This window comes from Motacilla alba, chromosome 12 (genome assembly GCF_015832195.1).
Source record: "Motacilla alba alba isolate MOTALB_02 chromosome 12, Motacilla_alba_V1.0_pri, whole genome shotgun sequence".
Taxonomy (NCBI): domain Eukaryota; kingdom Metazoa; phylum Chordata; class Aves; order Passeriformes; family Motacillidae; genus Motacilla; species Motacilla alba.
This window is the reverse complement of record NC_052027.1, coordinates 9,207,589-9,235,095: the sequence shown is the minus strand read 5'-3', so window position 1 is coordinate 9,235,095 and position 27,507 is coordinate 9,207,589. Positions and strand designations below refer to the sequence as shown.

The 27,507-nt window shown below is 44.6% G+C and overlaps 1 protein-coding gene across 1 annotated transcript; it reads right to left on the bottom strand.

Moving 5' to 3' along the window:
• Positions 1–1,102: 1,102 nt before the first annotated feature.
• IHO1 (interactor of HORMAD1 1) lies at positions 1,103–23,054 on the bottom strand. The gene is made up of 7 exons (XM_038149404.1): positions 22,999–23,054; positions 15,709–15,868; positions 14,151–14,308; positions 12,282–12,330; positions 11,514–11,601; positions 4,192–4,295; positions 1,103–3,439 (listed from the first exon to the last, which is right to left on the bottom strand). The coding sequence occupies exons 1-7, from the start codon at positions 23,052–23,054 to the stop codon at positions 2,117–2,119; spliced, it is 1,938 nt and encodes a 645-aa protein (XP_038005332.1). The 3' UTR covers positions 1,103–2,116.
• Between the last annotated feature and the right edge of the window lie 4,453 nt (positions 23,055–27,507).

Below are 27,507 nucleotides of genomic sequence, written 5' to 3'. Positions count from 1 at the left end.
GCAGGGTGGGACAAGACGGGTACTGGCAGCTCCATGGGTGCAAAGGCCAGGCGAAACCAGGCATACCTGGGGCATGGCTGATCCAGCAGGGAGCCAGTGACAGTGAGCTGGGAGTACAGGCTGGGAGGCAGGACCAGCTCCACCAGGGTAGAAGCAGAGTATCTTGGAAATCTGCTACCATGCAGCATGCACACTTCCATTTTTGTCCAGCAAGGCTGGGAGAGGAGCTGCCATCCTCACAGCCATACTGGGACAAATGCTCTTGTTGTCAGTAAAACCCTGGAGGAGACCCTGAGTGGGAATAGGCAGGAGGACTGTGGGGTGGCATGCTGGGGCTTCATCCCGTTCACCAGGGAGGTTCTCCTGTGCAAAGGGAGGCATTGCTGGCTGCTCTTGCTGTTACACCTCCATCTCCAGGGGTTTTGTTTTGCACTGTGTTCCAGTGTGTGTGTGTGTGGCAAGCAGCTGCAGGATCCCCAGGGCAGCCCTGCATTGCTCCCCACAGCACTGATGCTCCATCTCAGCATGCCAAAGAGCCAGTCCCTGCTCTGCCTCTGCACAGGGGCTTGCAGCAGACACCTCCAGAGGTCCCTCCAAGCTCAGCCATGTGCTGCCGAGCTGCCTGCATCCACACCAGGGGCTGCACAGAGACCTGCACCAGTCCTTGCTAATCCCCAAGCGCAATGGGTGGCAAGCCCACCAAACAGGTTTTGCCCAGGAAGGCTGAAGGCCGTGCTGGGGCTGCTGGGGAGGCGGGTACACAAGGGCAATGTAAACAAACAGCCACTCCTGCTGGCAGCCATCACCAACCCCCTCCAATGACAGGGGGGTCCCAAGGCTCTGGGGGCTCCCCATATCTAACTATCCCCCAGCTTCTCCTTGTTAATTAACATCACTGGACCAACGTTAAGCTGGAAGGGTGAAGGTTTCTGTCTTTAAACACCAGAGAGGAGCTAAAAAAGAATCCTCCCAATTCCACAATCCAGGGAAGTTAAACAGCTAAAGAACAGCTGCCTGTTCTCCTGCTGGAACAGGACTCTGCCTCTCCCCCCCCAAAAAAAAATCCCAAAAAAACCCCCCAACATAGAGACACTGGGCTCTGGTGAAGATGAGTTTATTAAAGCCAGAAGAAAGGGATCACAGCCATCACAGCCATTTCCCTTGAGATGGCAAAGCTGGATAATTTGAACTTGTGGCATTCTGGTTTTGTCAACACCAAAATGTTTCTTTTGCTGGTAACATTTCAGATCAAAAATCAAACGTGATGCCAATGCCCGAAGCAGTGGGAGCTGCCCACAGTCACAGCTGGGTACCCTGAAGAGAGCTGCTCTGTGGGAATTGGGACTGTCCAGACATCTCATCTGCTGGATCTGCCTGTTGTATCTTTGGTTTCTGAGAACCACTGGCCTTGAAAAGGGTATGTTGGAGAATTCCTTAATCAGCCAAGAGATACAAAAGACAAATAAAGTAGAAACAAAATAACTTCCTGGAATCTCTGAAACTGAGGAATTTCAGCCTGTAAGGAGAAGAGATACAGTACTGGATGAACCTGAGACACTGGGGCTTGGTTTTCCTCAGTTAAACCTCTGACTGCCCAAAATTCACAAACAACTCCTGAGACAAATCTGAACCTGATTGAAATCAACCAGAACAATACTACTCTACTAAAACCCTGAACTTTTACATAACAAACCAACAGAGATGCTACGAGTGAGAATCAGAGTGAAGCCTCGGGCCACAGAGATAGCATTGTATCGATCTAGCTGAGGAGTTTCCAGCAGATCTCAGTGCCAAATCTGACTGAGCTGAGAGTCTGCTCTGCCAGCCCTCTCCTCCCTGGGAATGCTGTGTAAATGCTATGGTAACTCAAGCCCGTGGCATTTCTGCTGGGAGCGGGGAAGTAAAGCAATACAGATCCCTTCAGCTTTCCAAGTCAGGGGAGAGCCCTGCTTAGACCCCGCGTAGTCCCTTGCAGTATCTCCAACTGGGCAGTAGCACTTTGAAGCATCCAGGCCTGAGTCTTGCCTCTGACTATGCAGGTAATACACCTAGAGGAATAAACTGCAACGGAAATGCTCATCCTGCACTAAGGGCTCTGAGCATGAAACAAGCCCCTTCAATCGGAAGAATCACAGTCCAACGGTAAAGAGCAACAGGCCGTTTTCTGCTGAGCCAGCAGATTGACAGGATGTGGTTTCTTGGAGCTTGAGGGGCTTTGGAGGCTGAAGTAGCTCATTTGCTTTACACTTGCTGTGCTACACAGGGAAAGTACATCCTCCTCGGGAGAGGAATCCAAGAGATACCTTTTTACACTGGAAACATTCATTGTTTTTTTAATTTCAAGACTTCTCTTTCTTCTGCTTGCAAGTTGTTGCAGGCTTTTATCAGAGTGTGGCACTGGTGGGAAATTCTTTGTAAGCCCCATCTGAGCACTGCTGAGGATCTGCTGATGGGGAGCTGCAAAAACCAGGTCAGAGTTTTCTGAATTGAGATCAACCAAGTAGCTGTGACAGGAATTTTTTCTGGAGCTTTCCAAGTCAATAATTCCATTTGCCTTCCTCTGCCTCAGCCCACTGTCAGCACATCCAGAGCGCTCGCCTTTCCCCTTAGTGGAGAACATTGTCTTTCTCCTTATTGCTTTTTTCCAGGACATCCTTCCTGGACTCAGTTTTATTTTGTTCCCTACAGCTGCCTTCTCCACCTCGTGGTCTGTGGACCAGTTGCTGTGTCTTTGCCCAGGTGTAGCTTTCTGTGTAGGATGGTGGCAGACCTGAGGCTGCTGCTGCTGTGATGGTGTCAGGGGTTTAAACCCTCGGGTGCCTCTCCTGAACGCCTTCCTCAGTGGAGTTGGTAGAGGCCCTTCCAGTGGTACAGGACAGTGTTTCTTCTGACTACTCCCCAGAAAGTGTCTGCCAGCCCAGCACATGCAAGGATGGGTAGCACAGCTCTGTGTCTCCAAGCTGCATTTCATCTCCTGCAAAAAGGAGTTTGCTCTGCTACAGGCTGTTGTAGCAATGGGGCTGGCTTTGTCTCCTGGAGCTGGGTTTAGGTCACCCTTAGATGTGCCATCTTCAGTGACCTGGTTCCTTCCAGGGGAGTCTCTGTGTTGCTGCCCCACTGTCACACGGGGGAAATGAGACCAGCCTGAACAGCTGCAAATGCCCCTGCCTGGGCAGCATGGCCTGTGCAGGTGCTCCTCACCCAGGACACGGTGCTGGCACAGCCCAGGGGAGGTCTGCAAAGACTTATCTGCCGTGTGAGGGGGCAGGCTGGCACTAGACAAAAGTGTGTGCTGCTCAGCTGAGGTATTACACGGCTTCAGGAAGCCAAGTTCTTTACACGCTTTCAGGAACTGGTCATTCAGCTGGGCTGGCAGTGACTCCAGACCCTCCTTCAGCAGCTGCATACTGGATTTCATATCCAAAATCTCCGTATCTTTCTGGGGAAGCAGAAAGCAGAGCAGAAGCAGGAAAAAACACACAAAAAGGTACAATAGTAAGGAAGTTTTAGGTAGCATGTGTCAGTTTGGTATTGACCCAAAGATCAGCAATTTGTATCTTCTTGTGTAATAGATATCCTCAAACTCTCCCACAAAGGTGAGAGGTTTGGGACTGGAGCATCCCTCTAACCCACTGTGTGCCCCTCTCCTAGTGCTGGTGTGACATATCCTTGCCAAAAGCAATTCCTGCAGCAGGGCCTTTGGAGAAACCAGCCCTGATCAGGAGGTCTCTGACAGTTCATTCTTGTGTCGCTCACATCCCCTTGTTTTCTTTTCACGTCTTTTTTCCTCTCCCTGTGACACACCTGGCTGAAGGGACAAGGTGCTGCCCTTTTGCGAGGTGCTCTCCCCTCCCAGGCGTGCACTGCACCATGTCTCCAGCAAAGGCATGTGTCAGGTGAGGAAGCAGTGAGTGCTCCATCACAGCCTGCCACAACAAGGCACTGTTGGCTTCTCTTACTGACCAGGGCTTCGTCAGACCTTACAGCACTGTTAGCCAGCACTTGGGTAAGCCTCTGTCAGTATCTGGCCTAGAATTAGCTTTTTAATATGTCTTTTCCCTTTCATTATAACAGAGCAGTCTGCTTTATAATCCACCATTCAAAGGCAATTTAATATTCAGTCAGTATTTTGAAGAAGCAGGAGAAATTCAGAATGAGGATTTGGAATAAAAGATTAATTTCTTCACTTACGGCTGCAAGTCTCCTCTCCATCTCCAGCAGTGCCTGCTCCATTTGGCTTTTTTCTGTCAAAGCTTTCAGCACCAAGCTGCAGTGACTTTGAAGAGCATCTTCCACTAAGTAGGGAAATCAATAAAAAACACATTTGGTCTTTCATTTGTAAATGTGAATAAAGTACTATCAGTGCTATTGCTACTTCCTGCATGGCTTGGCATGAATCACCACAGGATTCTCCTGCTGTCATCTCCCCAAACCCCGAGCAATGAACAATGGGGTGGGTTTTTAATGCAAGGCACTTGACATTTATAAGATGCTGCACATAGGCCAGACCTCATTTACTGCCCTCTGTTGATGTGGCAGCCAGAGAAGAGAGGGCTGAATGCAGGGAAGGCTGAGGCTTGGTTGCCTGCCAGGTGCACAACAGGCATGGCCAAGGCAGGGGGACCCCAGCATTGCTGATCCACCCCTGTATAACAACACTCTCATGCAACCAGGTGATGGTAAACGGGGCTTGAACTGGATGGAGGTGTAAGAGGTTAATGGCTAAAAAGTGCAACCAGAGAAACTGTGTCAAAAATGCACAGGAAGCTGAAAACTGAAAGAAAAGTGCTGGAAAGAATAGAGGGAAATTATGAAGGAGTGTGCAAAGATTTGGAATTTCCATTTTCTGGTCATGGGAAGAGATGGGGTCAGAAACCACCCGAACCAGGCAGCTGTGCCCAGCACTTAGTGGGGGCCCCAGCAGAGTCCTGTGGAGGCACAGGCTCCCTGGGAGGGTTTTAAATTGGAGCAAGTTGCTCTTGGCTTCAGTCAATCTTTTTGAAATCTGATAAAGCCCCAGGGATTTGTGTTATATGATTGGATAAGAATATAACTCCCCCCATACAGCTTCAATTACTCTTATAGGAACCACTGCTGTGCCTAACACACTATGGGATAGGAACAGTTTGCAGTGTGTGTGGAGATGAAAAATCTTTAGCAATCTTCTGGAAGTCTACTTTAAATTTGTAAATTAGGACAGAGAGAAAGAGCTGAGAAAGAGTGGAGAGAAAGAGCTAAACATGTCTGGTCTTTCCTGAGAAGGGTGCAGGAAGGTGTGTACAGATGGTGTGGAATGTTGGCTGGTTGGCATAAAACAGGATCCAAAGCACTCTTGCTAAGGTAAAGCACTGCCAAACCAATGGGCCAGGATATCTGAAACCCTGGAGTGCTGGAGCACTGCATACCTGAGAAAAATCAGAATAAAGCCTTAATTTCAACAAGCTGCTACAAGAGCTCTGCAGTTAATGAATCTTCTTTTGCTACAGATCCAAGGTGTTTGGTTGGCTTTGGTGTCAGAGGAGCTGAGAGCCCGTCTGAAGCTGTTCCTGCTCACCAGTGTTTATCTCAGCTCCTCACTGAGCACCTCTTGCCCCACAGTGCTGTGCTCAAAGGCTGCAGAGCTGCAGGGCACTGGGGATCCCTTCCCCTCCTGCTCAGCTCTTTTCATTAAGCTTCCAGGGACTTAATTATCTCAGTGAGCTGTGGCCTTCTGTCAAACTGTAGATGGAATTGGTTAAAGAGCTAAAAACTATTAGGGAGCAGCAGGCAGAAAGTGACTGTACAGGCTTTGCTTCTGTGAAAAAACAGGGATGTTTTAAAATTTTGGGAAGAAAGAAAGAAAAAAAAATCTGAGCAATTATGGGCTTAGTAATTTGTTCTCATATGGTGCAAGGTTTTAGAACAGACTTTGAGGAGAAAAGTACTCAAAGATATGAAGGGAAATGGAATAAGAACATGATTTTATAAAAGGTGGATTGTGATTTAATGCACTAAGACAAGGCAGGTGACTTCTTTGCCAAAGACAATACAGTGACCTTTCTGAAGATTAAAACAAAGCTTTTCACTGGAAGTTGTAATGTAATATTTAAAAAATGGAGAAAAAATAAGGGGAAACTTAAAAAATAAGCCTCAAATAAAGGGGAAACATCAGCTCTTGAGCTGAGTGGCATGAGAGGACAAGGCAGCTCTGACAGGTGCTCATCAAGGCCTTCTCATGAGCCAAACACGCTTAAAATCTGCTATAGTCACCTGGGTGCAAAAGCCAAAGGGCATTCAGTTAATTAGCAAGTGACACAAGGATGCAAATGCCAGCACCAGAGGCTACAGGTGACACTGGGCAGTGGGGTGCGTGGCAGTGCACCAGCTCTGGCTGACAGAACTGCTCTGCACCCCAGGATATCTGGAAGCCCACACACCTTCCCAGCTATGTGCAAGGAAAGGAGACTGAACTAGACATGGGCAGAGAAAAGCTACAAGTTAATTAAGTGCTTACATGGTAATCTCCTCTTATGAAAGGAGATTGAAAGTGTTTGTCTCATTCAGCCACGCAAAGCAGAGGCGTGGGGTGGCGCAGGGCTGGAGGTGCTGCTCAGGGGTGAGCACAGGGAATGGCCCCTCCTGGCACCAGGAATCCCCTGTGTCCTGCTGGGTTTTTAACTTTGCCTCCTCCAAAGGAGCCCTGCTTGGGCACAGTGCACACAGCTGGCATTTGGGAGATGGAACCCTGCAATTGCCTTATCCATGCATCGTCCTCACACACATTGAATGAAAACCACCTCCCAGACTTGAGCTCGAGGGGAATTTCTCCATATTTCAGGATGCACATCACCACATGCTTTGCCTTGTTCTCTGTAGGAGCTTGGCTGATTTCTGAGGATTATCTGCACGTATTTCAAACAATATGCTGTTGCAGACAATTTGGTTGCTGTTTTTAATCTTTTAGTGTTTTTCTCTGACAGATTTAGACAGTTTTAGAAACCTGGAAATCTAGAATTTGTAGAATAGGTTTGTAACGGGGGAATGAATGTTTGAGTGGGCCTTTAAGACGTTTCATCTCCCTGGTTAGAAACAAAGGCTACCTGCAATCTGAGAGCAGGTTTTTGGGGAGCCTGCCAACCTACAAAGAGAAGGAAGATAGTAGTGACTAAAGGAAGAAACTCCTTTCATGTCACTTTATCACCTTCCATGTCTACACCGTGAAGATATAGGAAGGGCAGCATCTTCAAGCTTACCTTATCTTGCTGCTCTTCCCCATATGCTTAATTTTAGCTCAGAATTATTTTTAAAACTTTCTGGTTTCCCTAATCTATCTATTCTTTTTCAACATAGTATCTTCAGTCTAAAAATAGTCCTGCATCCACTGGGCTTGTGATCTGCACATACATTTGACTCAGCACAGCATGCTGCCGGCAAGCAACCAGCAGCCAGCCTTTTGAAAGTGTTTCGTTTATTCGTGTGGGAGTATTCTGCAGAAAAAACCCTCAGTACAGAGGAGGGGCACTCTCCTTCCCTCCCTGCTTCCATACCCAGACAACTGTTCAGACTTGTCAAACACTAATAAACAAGGTAAAAATAAGTGTTAATAAAGGCTTACCAAAAAAAAAAAAAAATAGGCCTTGAGACAGCCAAATTAGATCAGATCAAGGACCCTGTTAAGTCTCTTTTCTTTGAATATGATCAAGAAGGGCTGCTTCAGAGGTTTTCTTCAAATAAACCCTGCAGCAGATAGTTATTGAATAACTTGATCACAGACAGGAAATCTTTACTCAGTTAATGGATGACTTATGCACAGACTTGTGCCTCTCTTGAGGTAATTTAAACAAAGCAGTTTTTTACAATCTGAGACAAGGCTGTGTTTTGATTTGCTGTACCCTTGTGTTCGGATGCTGCTGTTTACAATAATAACATTTGGAATATGAAATCTGGCATGAGATTAAAGGCTGAAGGATCTCGGGGTAGGGCTGCCACCCTGTGCTGCAGAGAGTTCCCTGCAAATCAGCCTGTACCCGGGTGCAGCTGCACTCTCAGCAGCTGAAAACTACAGCCTGAGCAGTCAAGGGAGGGAGCACCAGCCTCCCAGCCCAGGAATATTAAACAGCAACTGCTTCTGATGTCTCTCTATCATCATCTATGCAGCTCATCCTGAGATTGGCACTAACAGCACTTTAAATAACACTTTGGAAGGAGGTTGGTTCCCCCATGTCCAGATTCCGTAGGGGAATTGGAGGTGATATAAACCTGGTGAGACACGGGTAGGGAAGACAGCTCTGGAGCTCAGCAGAGCGCCGCCTGTTCTCCCTGGCAGCCATGGAGCTGTGCCAGAGGGGGAGACAGTTGGGCTGACATGGCTGCATTCTGCTCAGATATACTCCAAGCAGTCAGCTGGCAGGTTTGTGCTGGCTTAGCCTGGGTCCCGTTCCACAAGGCATCAGATAGCACCTGCGCCGGGGGACTGTGGGATGAGCTGCCCCTGATCTCACCCTGTGCTACAGCACACACTGCTCCAAGCCCTGAATTGTGACAACGAGGGGTTCTAGTATCTACTGGAACATCCACACTTCCTCTCACCATCCATACTGAGCTGTTTTGGAGTCTGGTTAAGTCCCTCAACAGTTTTGTCAGACACTGCATGGCTAGTTAGCAGCTACATGGAAAAAAAAACATTTAAATCAGTTTCAAACTTTTTGACTTTTCAATCCATATAGGACATAAGGGAGTCTGAATTGGGTGTCCCAGTCTGGACCATACTGTTCAAGGTAAATAAGCTCAAATCTCATCATTTTAAACACATCCATGTCCCCTGGAAACTTTGCCAGAAGCTGCTGGGCCTGGGGAGTCTGGAAGCAAGTCATGTTTGAAAACTGCTCACTGGGCCCTGCATCTTGTCAGAGAAATGCATCACCTCATACCTCCTCAAGTGACATATTGCGCATTTCTTTGTCACCCATGATGGCAGTGTGTCAGAGGATTGCCTGTGGCACTCAGGCTGGGAGGATGCTGCTCATGTGCACTGCAGACAAGGTGTTGTGGAGGATTCAACAACACCTGAGCTGTTCTGAGCTGTCACAGCTGGAACTACCAGATACCTGAACAGCAAAGCAGCACAGAGAGAGCTGAGTGGTGAAATTTGAAATTTTATACATTTGTATAAAAAACCAGAAGGCTTTAATAGAAGTGTGGATATGAAAATTAAAATGTGAAAAATATGAAAAGAAACAAGCTGCAGGAGTGGAAACCAGAAGGAAAGAGAAAATAATGGGTGGGCAAGTCAACCAGAGAAACTGTATGTACATGAGGTGGAAGAACTGAGGCCACAGGGTCTGTCTGCCTCTTTACGTCCCTGTGCACTGCACACTGAGATGTGAGCAAGGCACAGAGCACCTGTGCCTCTGTGGAAGCTGCTCAGCCAAACCTTGTATCATCTCCAGTGCCAGACCCGGCTCTATGCACTGTGTGCAAGCACATATGGACAAACATTCAAAAGAGAACATTTAAAAAAATCTTCCTGCACAGACCATGCCAGCCCAAGAGCACTTGGAAATGCTTTGAAAATACATTTTGAAAAATATTTTCTGTTTTGCTCTTGCCTGGTGGCTATGCAGACTATGCCAAATGTGCTTGCTACCCACTGCTAAAAATGAAAACTGTGATACTCCTTACAAGCTTTTAATGAAGACAGACTTGATTTCAAGTTCCACCTTCCTTTGCTTTTCAGAGCTGTTGGAATGTTCTGGTGCACTAGTTCTCTTCATCTTCTGCGTTCCTCTCCTACCTGTGAAATCCCCCACTGCCACTGATTTAACATATCTCTGCCATGTCACCCACATCCCAAGGTACTGTGTCATCACTCACTGGCATTCAGAACTTTATTAGCTCTGAATTTAGCTCTTTCACCTGAGTTTTGGAATTTTATACCCGTTTTTCAAGGGAACTGCCTCTTTTCAAGGCACTAGCGTAGGTATCTATTTAGTGGGAACTTAATTATCCATCACTGTGATATCAGTCAAATGACAGTGTTTATCTGCAATTAACCAGTGACAGATGAACCTCCCAGAAATATAAAAAGAACAACATTGTGCAGCATGTGATGATTTTCATTATGTATTCAACATTCTGCAGCATGATGCATTACAGAAAGTGCCAATTTTTCTTTTCAATTGCTTTGAAAATCTAGCAGCATGCACCTCTGGGAGGTTTCTCATTGCATTCAAGGCACATTCATTGAAAATGGATATGGAGAGGAAACAGGACAACTGAGTAAATGGCATGGAATGAAGAGGGGGAGCCATGAACAATAGATTTGATTTTCAGTGCCATGACAACAATTTCTGTTCACGAGGTATGCGAAATTAGGCAAAGTCCTGCTGCAGAGTGGACAAGTTGAGGCACTGAAGTAATTAGGAGATGGGAAAATGTGTAAGAGGGAATTTGCTGCACTAGCCAAAGCAGACAGATTTTTGTTTACATTAGGGTCCCACCAAGAGCACTTGCCAAGCACAGCAAGGGAATGTTCTTAGTACAATGAGATTGGTGTTTCAAATGTACAGCCTATCATGGCCTCCAGCATAATGAATCAGACTCTACTCTTTTTGCTCGAGAGGGCTCTGTTGATTTAAAAGCTATCTGTCAGACGTGTGCTTTGTGGAAGCCACATTTTGCCACACAGTGAATACCATTGTGCTTTTGTGAAGCTCTGCTGCCTTCATCTCACAAGATACAACTCACTTCACGTTTCTTGTGTATATTGAAAATGGCCTCTTGTTCTTGCACAGAGCAGAGCAAGCTCTGAGCAGTCCTGACAGTGTGTTGATAAAGCACCACACCAGCATTAAAAATTAATATACTCTCAAAGGCTCAGATCTCAGCTAAATTAGAAACAATTTCTTGAAGCATTTTCCCTCAGTAAAGAATTCTGTGATTAGCCACTTGAGAGACAGAGTTGCTCAAAAGTATTTTATATTATTAGCTTTTCTGGAGGTCATCCTTTTATCATGGCAATAGTGTGCTTCACTATGTGCTTCTCATTCAAGAAATGAGCAGCACTAGTTTTGTTTACATCCAAAACTTAATCACTTCAAGTACAGAAGAGCAATGGAAGACTTCAAACTAACATATGAAAATCTGAGAAAGCCTTAAAAACTGGAAGTGGATACTCAGGATATAAATATCTAAGTTATTTTTACTGTGTATTCCATTAGTACTCCAGATAGCCTAAAAATTATTGTACTCCAGAAAAAACACAAAAACAGAGGTGTGTTTATCAATTTGAGCACAGAGTCTAATCATGCCTCACCTAAGTACAAGAGAATGGAGAAAAGGAAAAAATGAGATAGTAGGAATGGAAAAACTGACAAGTCCATACCATGGATAAATCTTATTTTCTCTCCTCCCTTAGGGAGAACATCTGGGAGCAGAATGACTTGCCCAATTCACCCCAGCCTCCAGACAACACGCTGACATTTGGCAGTTTGACTGTGCCCTCTGCTGTTAACAGGAACACAGGAAGGACTTACATGTCTTGAAAAGGGTTTCTAGGCAAACCAAACTGGATTTGAGTTTGGAATCAAACATTTCTTCAAACTTCTCAAAGCACACTGACAGCTGTAAAAACAAAGGTAAATGGGAAAATTAAAACATTGCCTTTTCATTGTTTGCAAAATCACATCCCCAGATGCCACAGAACAATGATTGCGACTCATGAAATGGAGCAGCTTGAAAATGTTTGTTTATCTGTCACTTGAAACAATTTGTCCAGCTGTTGGTTGCAACCCCAAAGAAGACCTGGGATGGCTCAAAAGGCTCATGAAATCGGAACATATTTCAAAATAGAGATACTGATCTGTAAAATAGGATTAATAGTAATGAATAAAATTAATTACAGAAGTGTTGGGTCAGAGACCTTCACCTTCAGACCACAATGACTAATCCTGAGAGTAGACTGCTTTCTTCAGGCAGAAGGGAAAAAGAACTGATATTTTCAGGCTGCCACTAAGGCTTGTTTTGCTCTAGAGACCCAGAGAAATTCCACCACTGGCTCTGAGGCAAGTCCCTAAAGACCTTGACCCTAAGGCCACAAAGGCAATGGTATATGGAAAAAAACCCTTACAGTCATTGGTTTAAAGTATTTGAGTGCTTAATACACTCAATGGAATATTTTAGATATCAGCATAGAAAAGGAGAGAAAGTGAATACTGAATAGTCTGTATATTCAGTGAGCACTGAATAGTCTGTAGTATTTCTAACTTTTCATTATTTTACATTCTGAATTTGAAGTAACTTACCTCTTGAAGCTTGTCTTTGATGCTGGAAATAAAGGAGCTTAGGACTTCGCTAAAATGGAAAAAAAAAAACCAAAAAACAAGTATGAACCAGAAATGTAAATTACTGAAGTGTACAAAAATTGAAAAGATCACTGTAAAAATGAGACAGAAAACATGCAAGGCATAGTGTAGTGTGAAACGTTATCACAGAAACATGATTACTGTAGGGGGTATAACCCTTTGAAGTCACCTCAGTTGTTTCAGGAAAACATGGACTCTGCAATGTAAATTAAGAAATAAAATACATATTCACATACGCTTATATCTATCATATACATGAAGTTATGGGGTTTTTACTCTCATATTTTTGGCCTCTCTCTCAAAGTTGTGGCTGGCATTTGCCCAGCTGTCCATTAGCTGGGTGTGATCGCTGTGTTATCTGCGCCGGAAGGCCCCAGCCTGTGCGGTGACGTGCCAGTTGCTGCGATACACGGGTATTGTGCTTGGACTAAAATAACTGTGGGAAAAACATGGGAAAAGCTTCAGCATCAACAAAGCCCAGGCCAGCAAGAACAAATACTGCAAATCCTTTTCTCCTGAGATTATGCCTGTGGTTTCTGTTATCTGTCCTTTTAAGTCGAGCCAGCGTACCAGGAGCCAGGCTATATTCATGATTAACTTGCCACACCAAAATGCACGGATGGTTGCTAAGCAAAGTGATAACCTTTTCCTCTCTGAAGATTTGGGTCGTTTTAAGTCAATAATTTGAGTGATCTAAATTACAACGGCCAAAAATATGCAGAGGCCAGGTAGAATCTAGTTATGAGAAGTCTCTCTAGCCTTATGGAAAAGAAGATACTAATTTTCTTAGTCAAACTTGAGGGGGATACAAATTGATTAATTATACACTTATCTTTGAAAAGATAATATAGTTATTTCTAAAAACAGGCTTCTAATCTGGGAGCAAGTCTGGAGTGTAGGAAGAAGCATAATCCATTTAAAGAAAAAATAAAGCATAATTATGAGTGATGCCTAAACATTTAAAAATACTTTGTCATTTCATTACAAAAATCTTCCTCTAATAGGCAATTGAGAATAAAATTTTGTCTTAACAGAAATGCAGTGCCCATTGAAAAAGCAAGAGAGATACATAGCCAGATTTGATCAAAGGCTTTTAATAAAAACACACTTCGCTTTGGATGTTACATTACAAAATGTACAGTGCTAAGAATTATTTATAGGTGCACTGGGGAGTTTGCCATATTTCATTTTTGAGCTTCAAATTGCTAGCTTGTTCCTTGAAGTCCTTCAGGACCTACAGGTACCTGGAATTCTTGACATCTGACAAAGAGCAGATGCAAATTACATTAGCAAATAACACTTGTCTGTTACCAAAAAAAAAACAAACAAAAACCCCATAAAAATCTTGTATGGAAATAAAATTCTAGAGATATGTGCAGGTTTATAAAGATGCAATCTGCACACAAGTGTGTTTGGCAATCCCCTCATCTGGCCCAAATGTGAAGGCCATCCTCAGAGTCCCTTTTATCACTCCCCACATAGCCTGTAAAAGTTTGAGAAATAAAGGTTTTCACAGAGAATCAATACAGAAAAAAGAAACAATGCTGATTAGATAAAGACAAAGGTAAATTCAGGTTAGAGTTTTGCTGTTCATTGGAACTTATGGCTGAAGGTGTTACATAAACTGCAAATAAACACTATTCTCTTACCTTGCAACTCTTTCCAATTAGAAATTATTTAAAACCTGAAAATACTTTTCTTGGAGAAATATGCAGCTATGCCAATATTTGATTTGTAAGAGGGAAAGAAGGAGCTGCAGAGAGTGATAACCACCAGAAGAGAAAGAATTTCCAATGGATGTCTACATACCGGTCATATTTGTCCTTCATTTTGTTCTTATTCACTTCAAAATTTTCCAAGACACTTTTTACTCTTCCTGCACCAAAATTAAGAGAACCTTTTTCTCTTGTTTCTTCATCAAATAAATGTGGTTTTGTCTGGTACTTGATAAAAATACTGGGCTCACTCTGCGACACAAACAAAAGAAAACTGTTGAAGTACAAAAATAATCAGAACATTAATTAGAAGAAACCATTTGTTTATCCAGTGCAGACAGGCTTCACAGTGATTGGACATGACAGATTACATTGGATGAGGAGATTAGGAATTTTGTGAGATTATGCCTCATTTAATGTGCCTAGTTAGATCAACTCCCTGTGGAACTGAGACCCAGCCCAAATTCCTCCAGACACAGGCTTTCCTCTCATCTTGAAGATTTTCAGTTTGCTACAATTATAAGGTGTGCAGGGGTTTTTTTTCCTTCTATGTTCAAGACTGAGACTATAAATGAATTTCAGTGTTCCTGAAATTGTAGAAAAGTTCAAGATGTCAGTAGAATCTCCCTGTACAGGAAGCTAAAAAAAAAATCTTACTGAATTGCCTGGTGGATGACATCATTTTGCTGCCAACTAGCAACATCAACAGACTGTAGATGAGTTTTTCACATGCTTCAATACACATTTTAGAAGAAGAAATTTAATATTAATATGAAAGCTTCATTCTACAAAATTTCCAGACACTGTGTGATGAAAATGGAAATGCCTTTTCCTTAAAACATAAGAAAATGCAAATTCCATTAAGGTTTTTTAATCGTGAAAAGTGAATTTCCTGTTTTGTGTCAGATGAAAACTGCTCCTAGGCAAAATGCATAGGACAGCAGATAGCATCTGGAACTGAAGGACAGCCTGGGGCCTCCAAGCTGGCACCACTGCTCTTCCCTAATCTTTGCTCCAGGTGTGTTTATTTTGATCTGCTTCTCTCTGTTAGCTGTGCAGGAACTGTTTTAGTGGAGACTGGTAACATCAGAAACCATGAGCTGTAGGAGGAATATTGTGAGCATAGAAACTCTTCACCCCTATCCAAAATCATCCAAGCATCTACCTTAACAACAGTGCAGCAAGGTCACTGTCAAACACTGAGTAGCTCTGTCATTCTTGCAGAAAGCTAAGGAAGTGAAATACATCATTTTTGAAAGAAAAATAGGTGTAATATTCTAACTTAGCTAGGTAGGTGGTCTAAAGACATTAGCTTGAGAATAATTTCATATTATTTTAGTAACTTAAAAATTGTGATTGAAGGAAATAATACCGATCTCAATAATAATTTATAGCAATCTGTTATAAATACCACATTCATCTGACCAAGCTGCTACTTTGTCTTGTCACAGTAAGGATGTGTATGCAGGAAGAAGACAAAGTGATTTCAGCAGTCACTGACATTGGCAAATGTTACCACCTGGTCTCAGCATTTTCCATGAACTTTGAATGGTGGCTGTGTGAACTTTTTCACACAGCCACCTGGTTTCAGCATTTTCCATGAACTTTGAATGGTGGCTGTGTGCCTGCCCAGGGCTGAGAGCGAGACTCACATCCTGGGAGTTCTGCTGTCCCGGCTGCGTGCCCGGCTCCAGCGGTGCTGCTGCCGACTGCACATTCTCCGGGCAGAACTGGGAGCCGAAGAGCAGCTGAGAATCACTCAGACTCGAGTAGTCACTGGCAGTGCTGCTCCGCATGGAAAACTTATTGGGCCTGAAATGGGGCAGAGAGAGATGTGAATGAGTCTGGAGCAATTAAAAAGCCAAACAAAATTCCCTACATGGCCTGCTGGAAGTGCTACTCTGGATAACAGTTTCTGTTGTAACTCAGCTGTTGCTTTGATCAACTGGAAGGCAGCTCCAAGAGAATAAACCTTTCTGACTTATAGTTGACATTTCTTGGGCATTTATTCTCCAGACGCCTTAAGTCTGACACAGTAGAACAACAAATAAATAGAGGTAGCATATGGCTGGATGAGCTGATATGAATTGTTGGAAGTATTTCAAACATATTAACACGCTACTCAAAAGTGCTCTTCTTTCCCTTGAGTGTTACTGAAATAAATCTTTCCTAGGTACCCTTGATTTTCTGCCGTGTTGCTCTGATTCCACTCCTCTTCAGAAACACTCTTACACTCCTCTCCTGCATTATGGACTAGGTTTGTGGCACAGGACCAGTTTCCCTCAGACAAGGGCTTCCCTGCACAGCTGCGCTGCTTCTCATTGTGTTGGAGGCTGACTTCAATTTTTTTTGTTAGCAAAAGTACATATAAAAGACTTCTTTCATTTTTCACAAAGAATTGTAGAAGGGTTTGGGTTAGAAGAGACCTTAAAGATCACCTAGTTCCAACCCTCTTGCCACAGGCAGGGACACCTTCCACTGTACCACATTATTCAAAGTGCTATCCCTTCTGGCCTTGAACATTTTCAGAGATGGGGCATCCAGAGCTTCTCTGGACAGCTGGTGCCAGTCCCTCATCACCCTCAGAGGAAAGAATTTTTCCATAACAGTCAATCTAAATCTGCCATCTTTCAGTTTAAATGATCACTATTCCATTGCTCCACATCCACAAGGTCTGGCAGAGTGTTTAGGTTAAGACCAAACACAAAAAAAGCTGTGCCAGTTTATATTCTCAGTTCTTGCTTTTTTTGTGCTACCAAGATGGAAAGGTGTGTTGCTGCCTTTGGAGCTGAGAACTAGAGACCAGAATAAATGAAAATAATTAATGAAAAATTTACACAATATTTTTCTTCCATATCAAATGATATATGTAAAGGAGAAGGAACAGGATAATAACTCATGTGTATAACAAGAGATGATCACCCCAACATTTATTAGCAGTGACATGTTTGGTTAATCCCCAGTTTTGGAAGGAGCCCAAACATCATAGACACAACAGGGAAAGGATTTAGCAGCAGCACTTGAACTGCTCAGTCTCCATTATACAGTAGTGTCACTGACAATATCATATTAATGCTTTTGGCTTTGAGCTCACTGAGTACACTGAGCTGCAGGCAAAAATAGATGAGGTATGGGTTTCTGAATTCTCAAAAAGCCTGATAAGTCTGTCTGAATTCAAACCTTCTTCCTTAATCCCTCTCTGGACCCCAAATCTGCTAAGAAAAACATTTGACTACAATTTTACTTCCACAGCTTCTTGTTTCCATCTTAGCTAAGCTTTATAAAAAAAAAATTCTTAATCTACAGGCAGTATGTGAGGGAGATGTGAGCCACATGGGCTGCCCTGACCCCACACAGACAGAGGCCCTGTCTGCAATGTGAGTAGTACATCTCCTGCACCAGTTTTCTAAATCCTCCTCTCCTCCAGCCAAAAAAATCTCCCTCTTAGTTTGAGGAAGGGTTTTTATAATCTTCAGATGCTTGATGGTCTTGATGAACCCCCTTTGAAAGTGTCCAGTACAATTGGTGAATATCACACCCCATGATATGCTCGTTTTCTCAGACACTTCGTGTTATTTAATACCTGAAGCACAAGATTCTTATAACAAAGATTTTATGAGGAGTATTGAGCTGAGAGGACTTTATGAGCCAAGTGACTTCCTAGGCTTAGTCTGCACTACAACCAAAGGCAGCTGTTGGCAGCTCTGGAGCCCAGTTTTTCTGTCTTAAGTCCACTACCTCAGCAGTTGGTTTAGGAATGATGGCACTTTTGCAAATTACAGGGGGAGGTGAAACAGATGTCTCTTTTGAATACACTCATTCCCCTGAGCAATGGATTTCTTTATCCCTTGCTTAACACTGCTGGCAATTAATTTACTAACAAGACCATCTGGGCAAGCCATCAGCCTGGCCATGCTTGGCCCAGGCCTGTCCCTGACAGAGATATCAGACAACGATGATCACATGTGGGATCAGATCTGTGATCAGGCAGCTCCAGCTCTTCTAACCACCTGACCATTCCCTTCAGAATGCCTGAGATGCAGGGATGCATGTTCTGTCCTAAATATAAACCCTTTCCCATAAACAGCAAGGAAACATCCCAGCTATGCAGTTCCACTTAGCAGTCCCTCGTAAGTGAGGAGTGCAATAGTTTACCTCAGGAGAACTTCTGGCTTTCTGCTCACATGAGCCATGCCCCAAATCGTCCGTGTTGGTGCACATAACATTCCTTTGGTACTGCCACTAGCATATGCATCCAAAGCAAGACCAACTTTAGATATGTAAAACAAGTTCTTGACAGCTCCAAAAAATGGTAAATGTAAATCATTCTCTGCTGACTGATAGTCAAATGACTTCATTTTCCAACCCAACCTAATGCAAGGTATTGCAATATTGGCAGCTCCAACCCTTTCTCATGATATGAGCGTGATCTAAAAAATCTGCAGCGTTCTGCATATCTGGGGGGTCAGCTAGATCTTCCCAGTCTCTGTTTCCTTGTTGTCAGTGGAAATCTCCCCTTTACAGGAGGAGTTAGAACTTTCACTATCTTCTTTCATTTTTCTAATTTTCTGATTTCCACTCCAAGTATTTAACACAATCACATGCAAACATTCACCTTTCATTCAAAGGTGAATGAATGAATTAATTAATTTGCCTTACCTCAAAACAAACATGGCCTGCAATAAATACCATCTTCTTAAGTTTCCTAGATGTTCTAGGCACATTGACAAACTAAAGCTCATAACTGTAAATTGCCACAGGCCTCATCAATCTTTCATTAAGAACTGATATTCGTATTCTGTTGTTTGGATCCATCCTAATGTGCCAATACCAAGGTTCAAGAGTAATTTGAAAAAGCAAACTGAGACTTCTACAATATGCAATGTAACATTTATGTGCAATGCTGCTATAAGTGGTTTTCTCTGGTTCTGTCATCCCCACTGAACCTGTGCCAACATCCTTCTTCTTCTCAAGCACTGTGGGTGAAGCTCACTTACACCTTTCTGACACATTTCTTCAAAGTGCAGTAAAGCCTCTTTCCCAAACAAATCTTTCTCTCCTAGTAGCAGTGTCTTGAGTAGGATCAGTGCCATAAAGTCTCTCTTCTCCTGGTTTCCCTCCAGAAAATCTCACAGTCCTTTCTGCTCCTCCTCATTTAGGGACCAGGGCTGAATCACAACAAATCCAGGATAAATTCTGGGAGCTGCCATTCACCTGCTCTTCCTCCTGCCTTTAGCCTGTATCTATAGGAACTGCCTCTAGCTCTGTTATTCTGCTCTCATCCTCACTATCAGCTGCCTGCCAATGTGCTCAGCAAATGAGCAAGGATCAGCTTGGCTTTGGGTACAGGGGAGCTGGAGGAGTTAAAACCAAGGAGTTTTAGCTGCTATTGCAGCCTCCAGCCATTTGCCATCTCTTCACTGGAAACAGTCACAGCAGAAAATTATTCTTCTGCTTCCTGTCCTCTGGAATGGCATGACCTGCTTGCTGCAAATAACTTGCACCACATCCTAAAAGGAATTTCTACAAACGCATTCTTGCACCGGCCCTAATGCATTAACCACGATGAAATCCCTCTCAGTTATTCAGCTCAAACACTGCCTCCAGTTTCCAGATTTCAAGTTCAAAGTCCCTCTAGGTCCTATTTTAATTTCTCAAGGTCATTTTTACTTTCTATGAGTTTATTCATTATTCATTCAGCTGTGATTCAATACTGCCCAGACACCCTTACCTTGGCATCCATGTAGCCCTTTGTCCTGAGCTGGTTGCCAGTTACAGCAGAGCCTTTTCTTTAAGAGGAGATTGGCATTTCTGCAGAGTAGCCCTGTTTGCTCCCACAAAATGCATCCCTAACCATATTAAAAGTCAGGCATCTGGAGATAGGGACTTTTTTTGCTACCCCCCTCTCTAGCCCGAAGCCATCTTCCAGCCTGCACTTACAGCCCCGGTTTCTCATTCCTGTGAGGCTCTAGAATTTTACAGCTGCTCTCCTGGTCTTTGTCTTGGCTGTCTCCTTAATTTTCTGCTTATTCTTGAACCTTATGTAACTTCAAAATATGTGGCCTTGTGATTTGGGATGGAATTTCATGGATAATGGACTCAATGAGGTTTTTAAACTTGGAAGTTATTCTCACCAGCAGAAATAAACCATACAGAGTAGTGGCCCAAGTAGGCCTTAACTTCAAGAAGCCGTTTAGAATGCCTCTTTAATATTTTCATAATTTCTTGGCCTTACACACTCTCTGGCAGGCTTTCTGCTTCTGATGTCTTTGGAAGTCAGTATATGAGTAGCTTTTATGCATTTAGCAAGTTACTTTTCTCATGGTGCAAGAAATTTCTCATAACTTCAATTTCAAATCTATATAATCAAGTCTAAATACTCTTTCTCCCTCAGGCAAGCATTTAACCCTTTGGGCTGTACAGTTTAATTAAATTTTTACTGATGTTTATTATTCCTATTCCAGTGTGTTTTTTCTTTTAATTAACAGGAGTGGATTTTTTGGCTTCTGCTGCTCCTGCAGAGATACTGACTCCAGTTCCCTACTGCCACTCCCATGGTAGCACTACAAGAGTAAATAGCCTGAACAGGGATCTTGTGCTCAGTTCAGGGCCAAGGCAAGATGTGTCTCTTCCCCTGCGAGCTCCCTGGCCAAGGCAGGTATTGATGGTGCCTGAAAATGTACTTTCAGCACCGGTGATGCTTATCCAGTCAATCAAAGGCTGGTTGAAGCATCAGTGCTTTTGTGGCTGCTGTTCTCACAGCCTCTGTGCTCTCCCCTCCGCCAGTCTTCCTGGCTGGGCAGGCGGCAGCACTGCTCTAACGTGGCACTTTCTCTAATGAAGGCTGGCATTTCAATCCATAGAAACAGTGTCCTTTGTCAATACACTTCAACTGAGCCCAAGCTTTCCCAGTACAGCTCTTATGTGGCCCCCTTCCACCCTCTAAAATAACTGACACCCTGATACTATTGTCCAACCTGAGAATCTTCCCTCTGCTTCATTTCTCGTATCTCTGTTATGTCCATATTCATACCTAAAACCGGGTGGAACAGGGGTTCTGCTTCCTCACACCCTATTTCTCAGGATTGCAGAGAAGCACTTGTGTGTCTGACAGATAACAAATAAAACCCAGAGCACTTTCGGGCTCGTGCAGAGCTGTGTCTGTGAGGGCAACGCATCACTGGAGCTCTGCATTTCCTGGGGACCTGGTGGCAGCTGCTCTCAGAAGTAACACCCTGACTCAAACTTGCAAAGAACTCACAGAGTGAGTCACACTCTGCCTAGATTATACACTGATTTTATGGTTCATTTTTAAAGCTCCCTGAAAGTGTTTTCTGGGGATTAAACAGCGTACCCTGCTGTGGTGGGAAAGGTTTCTAGTAATAGAAGTGAGCCAGGGAAAAGTAATCAACACTTTTGCCCCCTATTTCAAATACACACACATACATACATTCACATGTTCCTGTGGGAAGCTCTTCTTTCCTTTAGAAAAAGTTAATTGTCCACAGAAAATTTTCTTCCCCTACTTACCTCCTCTAAAAACCCAGCTGCATTTCCAGCAACATTTTATGCCCTATTTGACCCTTTTGAACTCACTCGTAAAAATGTGGAAAATGATGAGGAGTGGGTGTTAAAATCTTGCCTATATTTTCTTCCAGCATTAATAAATGAGTTAAAAGAGAAGATGCTGTAGGTGATAGGCTACTTTGGAGAAGGAAGAAATTCAAGTGATCCCTTTCCAAATAGGCATCTGTACTTCTTCCACTCATTTCCTTCCCTATGGCACAACTCCACTAATTATTTCTATATTTTAAAAATATATCTTACATATCTTACATATCTTGTATATAATATAAAAATGCAGTTATATATTTTATATATATGATGTCTTTTTAATATATTCCCTAAACTTCCCCTCCTCAGTCTCTGAGCAGAAAGAAAGTCACAGGTTTTCAAACTTAGAAACAACTTATTGAAAACTAACAAACCTCCCAAAGAACAAACAAAATTAATTCGCAGGTACCAAGAAGACAATAGAGTTAAGCAATGCACAATTATAAAGACAAAACTGTGACAAATATAAATAAATTTTCCCCTGAATTGGCTCCCCTTTGCCCCCTGCATCTGTGCAAAATTCAGTTAATTAGTATCTATATGACAAGCATTTCTATAATGGGCAAGAAAATGACTATTATGTTTTCATTATCATCCATCATTTTGGTAACATCTGGCCAAAGAGAGAGTATGACTAAAACTGTGAATTTGAACAAATTAGTTATGTAAGTGGGTTATTCAACTAACAGGGGGTCAGAGTACCAAATTCATCAATTAGCTTTTCTGGAGTCAAAAAGGGGATGAGTGCCACTGCCTTTTTTAGCCATGTGATACAAAGGATGCTCTGAAATACAAGTTGCAGCTTGTCTTACATATTTGCCCTCCAGATGTTTATATCTGAGTATTTGTTGTTTCACAGTAGATTGTAGATATGCAGAGCTCTAGCTGCTCTTTGGCTTCTGCTGGGAAAAAAACCAAGCCATGTGTATAAATGCAGGATATGGAATAATTTTTGAGTTACATAATGTGCAATAATATTGCACATCATGATTCATTCTATCTGCCCTCTGCACAGGCAAGATGAACACTTGACTTATCTAATGAGATGAGCACAGCTCACAGGGTTTCCCCAAATACACCCTGAATGGACAAGGGTCCAGCTCGCAGCCAATGCTGATTTTTAGATTCCCACCAATGGTGGATCTATGGCAGCGCTGGCAGGCTGGGGGCATAAACAGGATCCCAGGGCAGGCAAATAAATTTCCATTAGACTTCCCTAATTAGCCACAGATCAGTTCTGGACATGTTTCACCGCACCTGTCATCACCCCTGCCAAGTGTTTAGTTTTACACCCCATCCCTTCTCCATCTCCCCCCACCCACGCTCACCCGAGGGCTGTCGGTGTGCTCAGCATCTCCTTGATGTTCCACACGTTGAAGTTCATGTTGTTCTCAGGCCTGGCACCCTGGCAGGGAGCCCCCAAACAGCACCATGGCCCCGGCCCTCACGGCCCTCACGCTGCCCCACCAGCAGCGGCCATGGTGCCACAGTGCCTACCAGGGAGGAGGGAGATGGAAGAAGACGACCAGCCCCACTCAGGGCAGCATCACCTGTGTCCTGTGGCTGTGGGGACAGCCCTGGGGGGCACAGCCTTGCAGGCCCAGGGCAGGCCTGAGGCCTCCACAGGCCTGGGACGCAGCCAAGCACTGGGCCTGCCCGCCTGTGGGGCCTGAGGGGCCTCGGTGCCCTGGGGCACTCCCTGGGCCTCACCCCAGGGCTGGGGGTCCCTGGGGGCAATCTAGGCCTGAGGGTCCTTGAGGTCACCCCAAACTCAGAGTTCCCGGATCGCACTCTGAGGCTTGAGAGGCCTCAGGGTCCGATCAGGGTCTCTGTGTCTCATCCCAGGGCTGAGGGTCCCTGGATTTCGCCTCAAGGCTGGAGGTCCCTGGGATCATTTTGGAGCTGGAGGTCCCTGGATTTCACCTCAAGGCTGGAGGCCTCTGGGCTTCACCCTGAGGTTTGAGATGCCTCAAGGTCCTCTGGGGGTCTCTGGGGTCACCCTGGAACTGAGTGTCCCTGGCTCCTTCCCTGGAGATGAGGGTCCCTGTGGTCACCTCAGGGCTGGGGGCTCCCTGGATCTTACCCTGAAGCTGGGGGGTCCCTGGATCTCACCCTGAGGCTGGGGGGTCCCTGGATCTCACCCTGACGTTTGGAGCTCCCTGGATCTCACCCTGAGGCTGGGGGCTCCCTGGATCTCACCCTGTGGCCATGGACCCAGGATCAGCCCCAGCTCCAGTCGCTCTTCATGCCAGCCCTTGCCCCTCGCCTGGAAGCACAGCCCCAGGCACAGGGGGTCTTCACAGGACACTGGGAGGAAGAGAAAGCTGAAAGCTTGGAACCTGGCACACTGAGAGCTGCTCCCACGGGAGCATGGCAGCCACAGCACCCATTTCCTTTATTTCCAGAGGCTGTGTGGTCTCTCATGTAAATACCTCTGGCAGAAATGCAGAAGGATTTCATTTCATCCATCAGAAATATGACAAAAATAACCCTCATCTAAATATTCCCTAAAGAAACATTCTCAAATATGGTTTTACTGGATTTTTTTTGCCTTGTGGTTCCATAACATCCATGTTTAGGAATGTAAAACAGGCATGTTTGCTTGCCTATTTTTTCCTCCTTTAATTCAAAGCTATTTCAATACTAGTTAAAATGTTTTTTCCTAGCTCTGAAGATACTCCATAAGCACTAAACCACTGGAGGAATAAGGTTGACATAAATTCATGGATAGATCAGGGGAATTACTTACATTCCCCTTTATTCTCTTCTGCCTTTAGTATTAAAGGCAGCCTGGAGCTCAGGGTTGTCAAAGTAATGGCTTTCTTGATGTATATATCTGGTTTCCTAATCAAATCCCAGGTAGATAAAGCTTTCACTTTGGATAAAAAAAATAAAATTCTGATCTTTTACCCATAAAAGACTTATTGGAGTGATTTCACTGCATTGCTTTGCTTGACATTACAGCACTAGGGTTGGTTTAAATTTCTTGGATTAATCAAGGCAGCTTGATACCTCACAGTTCAATGAGAAGAGTCTGATGTGTTGATTTTCTAGGACCAGAATAGGGAGCTGCAGCTTGGACCATGTTCCTACTTCAGGGATGGGGTAGTGGCTGGGCTGTCCAAGGCAGCCATGGGCTGGAAGGCAAACCTTCCTCCAGAGTGCCAAGCTGATGGAAATGTTAATGATTATTGTGATTTTTAAGTAAATAAAAGCCTTGTTCCTGCTCCTGAACTGCCTACGGCTCTGTTGTACGGGTGAGTACATGGCACTGCTGCCAAGAGCCTTGCTGCGCATCCAGGCCCTATATGGTCCTGCATCATAAATAGTGATTTTCCAGCATTTTATTGCTCATGATTGAAAAGGTGGCCCAGCTCTCCCTGTAGAAGAGACTGTAGAGTCTTTTACCCATTTGCAGTGCTTCCACTGCCATTAGAAAAGGAATTGCTGGTGCTGTGCGCACTGGCGATAAGGCTCAACATGTTATTTTAGGTACTTAGAAAGAGCTATTCCTATTTCTGATGAGCCTTCTGGTATGAACGTCTAGCAAGTTTGTGGAATAAGATAAATGAGATTTTTGTATTCCCATCTCTCCTGACAACGGAAAGAAATTTCAATATGGGAACACATTTTTTTAATTATAGGTCTGACAGTTACCTCCATTTCCATCTCCCCCGTCCATAACATGCTCTGGGGAGATTAACCACGTTGCCAGGCGCTACCTCATAGCTCTCCTTATATCTGAAATAACAGTCTGTGCTTCTAGCATTAGGGAGGGTAGCCAGATACCTTGTAGTCTTTCCTTTAGTAAAAATTAGCAGAAGCTTCCAGGAGATAGACAGCAATATACTTGGTACATTCCTCAACTTTTTTTTTTTACTTCATAGCACATTTCATTAGAAATTCACATGATTCAGTTAATAACATGTCAGTCTGCAAAAGTAGTCAGGACCCTTATCTCTCCATTCCTAAGATGTCCTTGAACATTTTCCTGGTAACTTTTCTCTCCTCATTCAAACGGGATTCTGGTCTTGTGCTCAAAAGCAGAGATAGAAAAGAATGACAATTCCACACTTAATGAGAGGTCACAGATGCCTGTTGCACTCAGGTGGAAGAGCCAAGACAAAAGGCACTCCGGTGGGTCAATGTGCCAGGAAAGTGTGTGCAGGAGACAAAGTGCTGCTGACAGAGGGGCAAGCGCCTGTGGAGCAGGGATCATCAGCCTCACTGCTGGAAACACCACAACAGTGAGGCACTCCTGAGCTCCAGCTTCCCCCTCCAGCATCCTCAGGCTCTCGCAGCTGCCACCGCCTTGAATTTGGAAAAGTAGCCTTGGGCACCCCATCAGCAGCAGGGAGCTTGTGAAGCTGGCACATAGGGATGTCAATCTGCCGGTGACTCAGCATCTTGATTTATCCCACTCATGCAATGCTCCTGCGGGAAAAGCTTATTAATCAGGCTCGTGTTTCCAATGCAGCTCCATGATTTAGGGTCCCCCATGACTAAAGGTTTAGCAGGATTGGAATTATTACATGCCTTGGTGGATTCTGGAAAGAGCTGTCAGGGTGGGGAGACATACCAAAGTGGCAGCAAGGGGTTTATCACCCTCCAGGACCCTGAGAAGGACAAGCCCACCAGGGCTTGAGCACAGGCCAGGGAGTGCTGTGAAATACTCATAGGAGGCTGGAGCACAGTGCACTCAGAGGAGGTGTCCCTCTGTCCAGCCCCCAGTCACAGCACAAACTACTGGCCTCTTCCCCAGCTGCCAGTGCATTCTCCCGGCTCTAATTTGGGGCTCACTGTTGATGCTGGCTCTGGCACAACTGTGGTTTCTATGGCAACTCCAGAGGCAGATGCAGGGATGCTTCCAGCTGAGGTACCACCAGCCTAGGTATCCCAAGTTGCTCCTCCCAAATCACAGGCAAACAGTCATGCAGCACATCAGGATGGACCCTGCAGTCACTGGACCAGGTGGGCACCAGAGGCAATGGAGCAGCAACATGAAAATATCTTCTGAATGCTCTTTTATTAATAATTTCCAACTTTTCCCATGCTGTGATGCCCCCAGGACATGGCACAGCCTGCCCCAGCAGTGTGTTGGATGCTGGCACACTCTGATGGGATTCAGTCTCCTGTCTCTACAGCCTTGCAGCCCACCTGAGGCTCAAGCTGGCTGTCTTCTCTGAAAGGTCAGGCATCTGTACTTGATATTTACCCAGACTTGTGAGATCTTTCTAATGTACCAGTGAAGGATCAAATCCCTCACCTGCTTTGGGTGTGAGACTCTGTGTGGAGCCAAGAGCAGCAAGGCTCAGGTGAGCCCATAGCACTGAGTAATTCAAGTGTCACCTCCCTTGATCTCACAGCGCACCCCTAAACACCACCCACAGACACAACCAGTATGGAGCTCACATTCCCTTCCTGGTTGCCAGTAAGCAGGATTGCAGTGCTCCTGCCTACAGAAGCTGGACACAGTTGGACTCAGCTCTCTCCCACACCAGCCATGGTTCATCCTCTGAGATGGGGCTGTGGTGCTGGATAGGGCCCACGAGCCCTGACATTGGGCATCTCTTCTTTCTTCTCAGGATTCTGGCAGCCCTCAACACTCCCTGCCTCTCTCACACCCAGAGTACCTTCAAAAAAGTCCCTCTGCTGCTGCTGCCTTCATCCCCCCACAGCCTCTTCACCCACAGGAGGCCAAGCAGGAACAAGGCTGTGCCAAGGCAGGAGAGCCACTGCTTATCTCCCCCTCTCCAAACAGGGACTGGATCTCTCCATCACATTGCTCTGCTCACCCTGGAGGTGGGGAGAACAAGAGTTACCCTTGCTCCACCGTA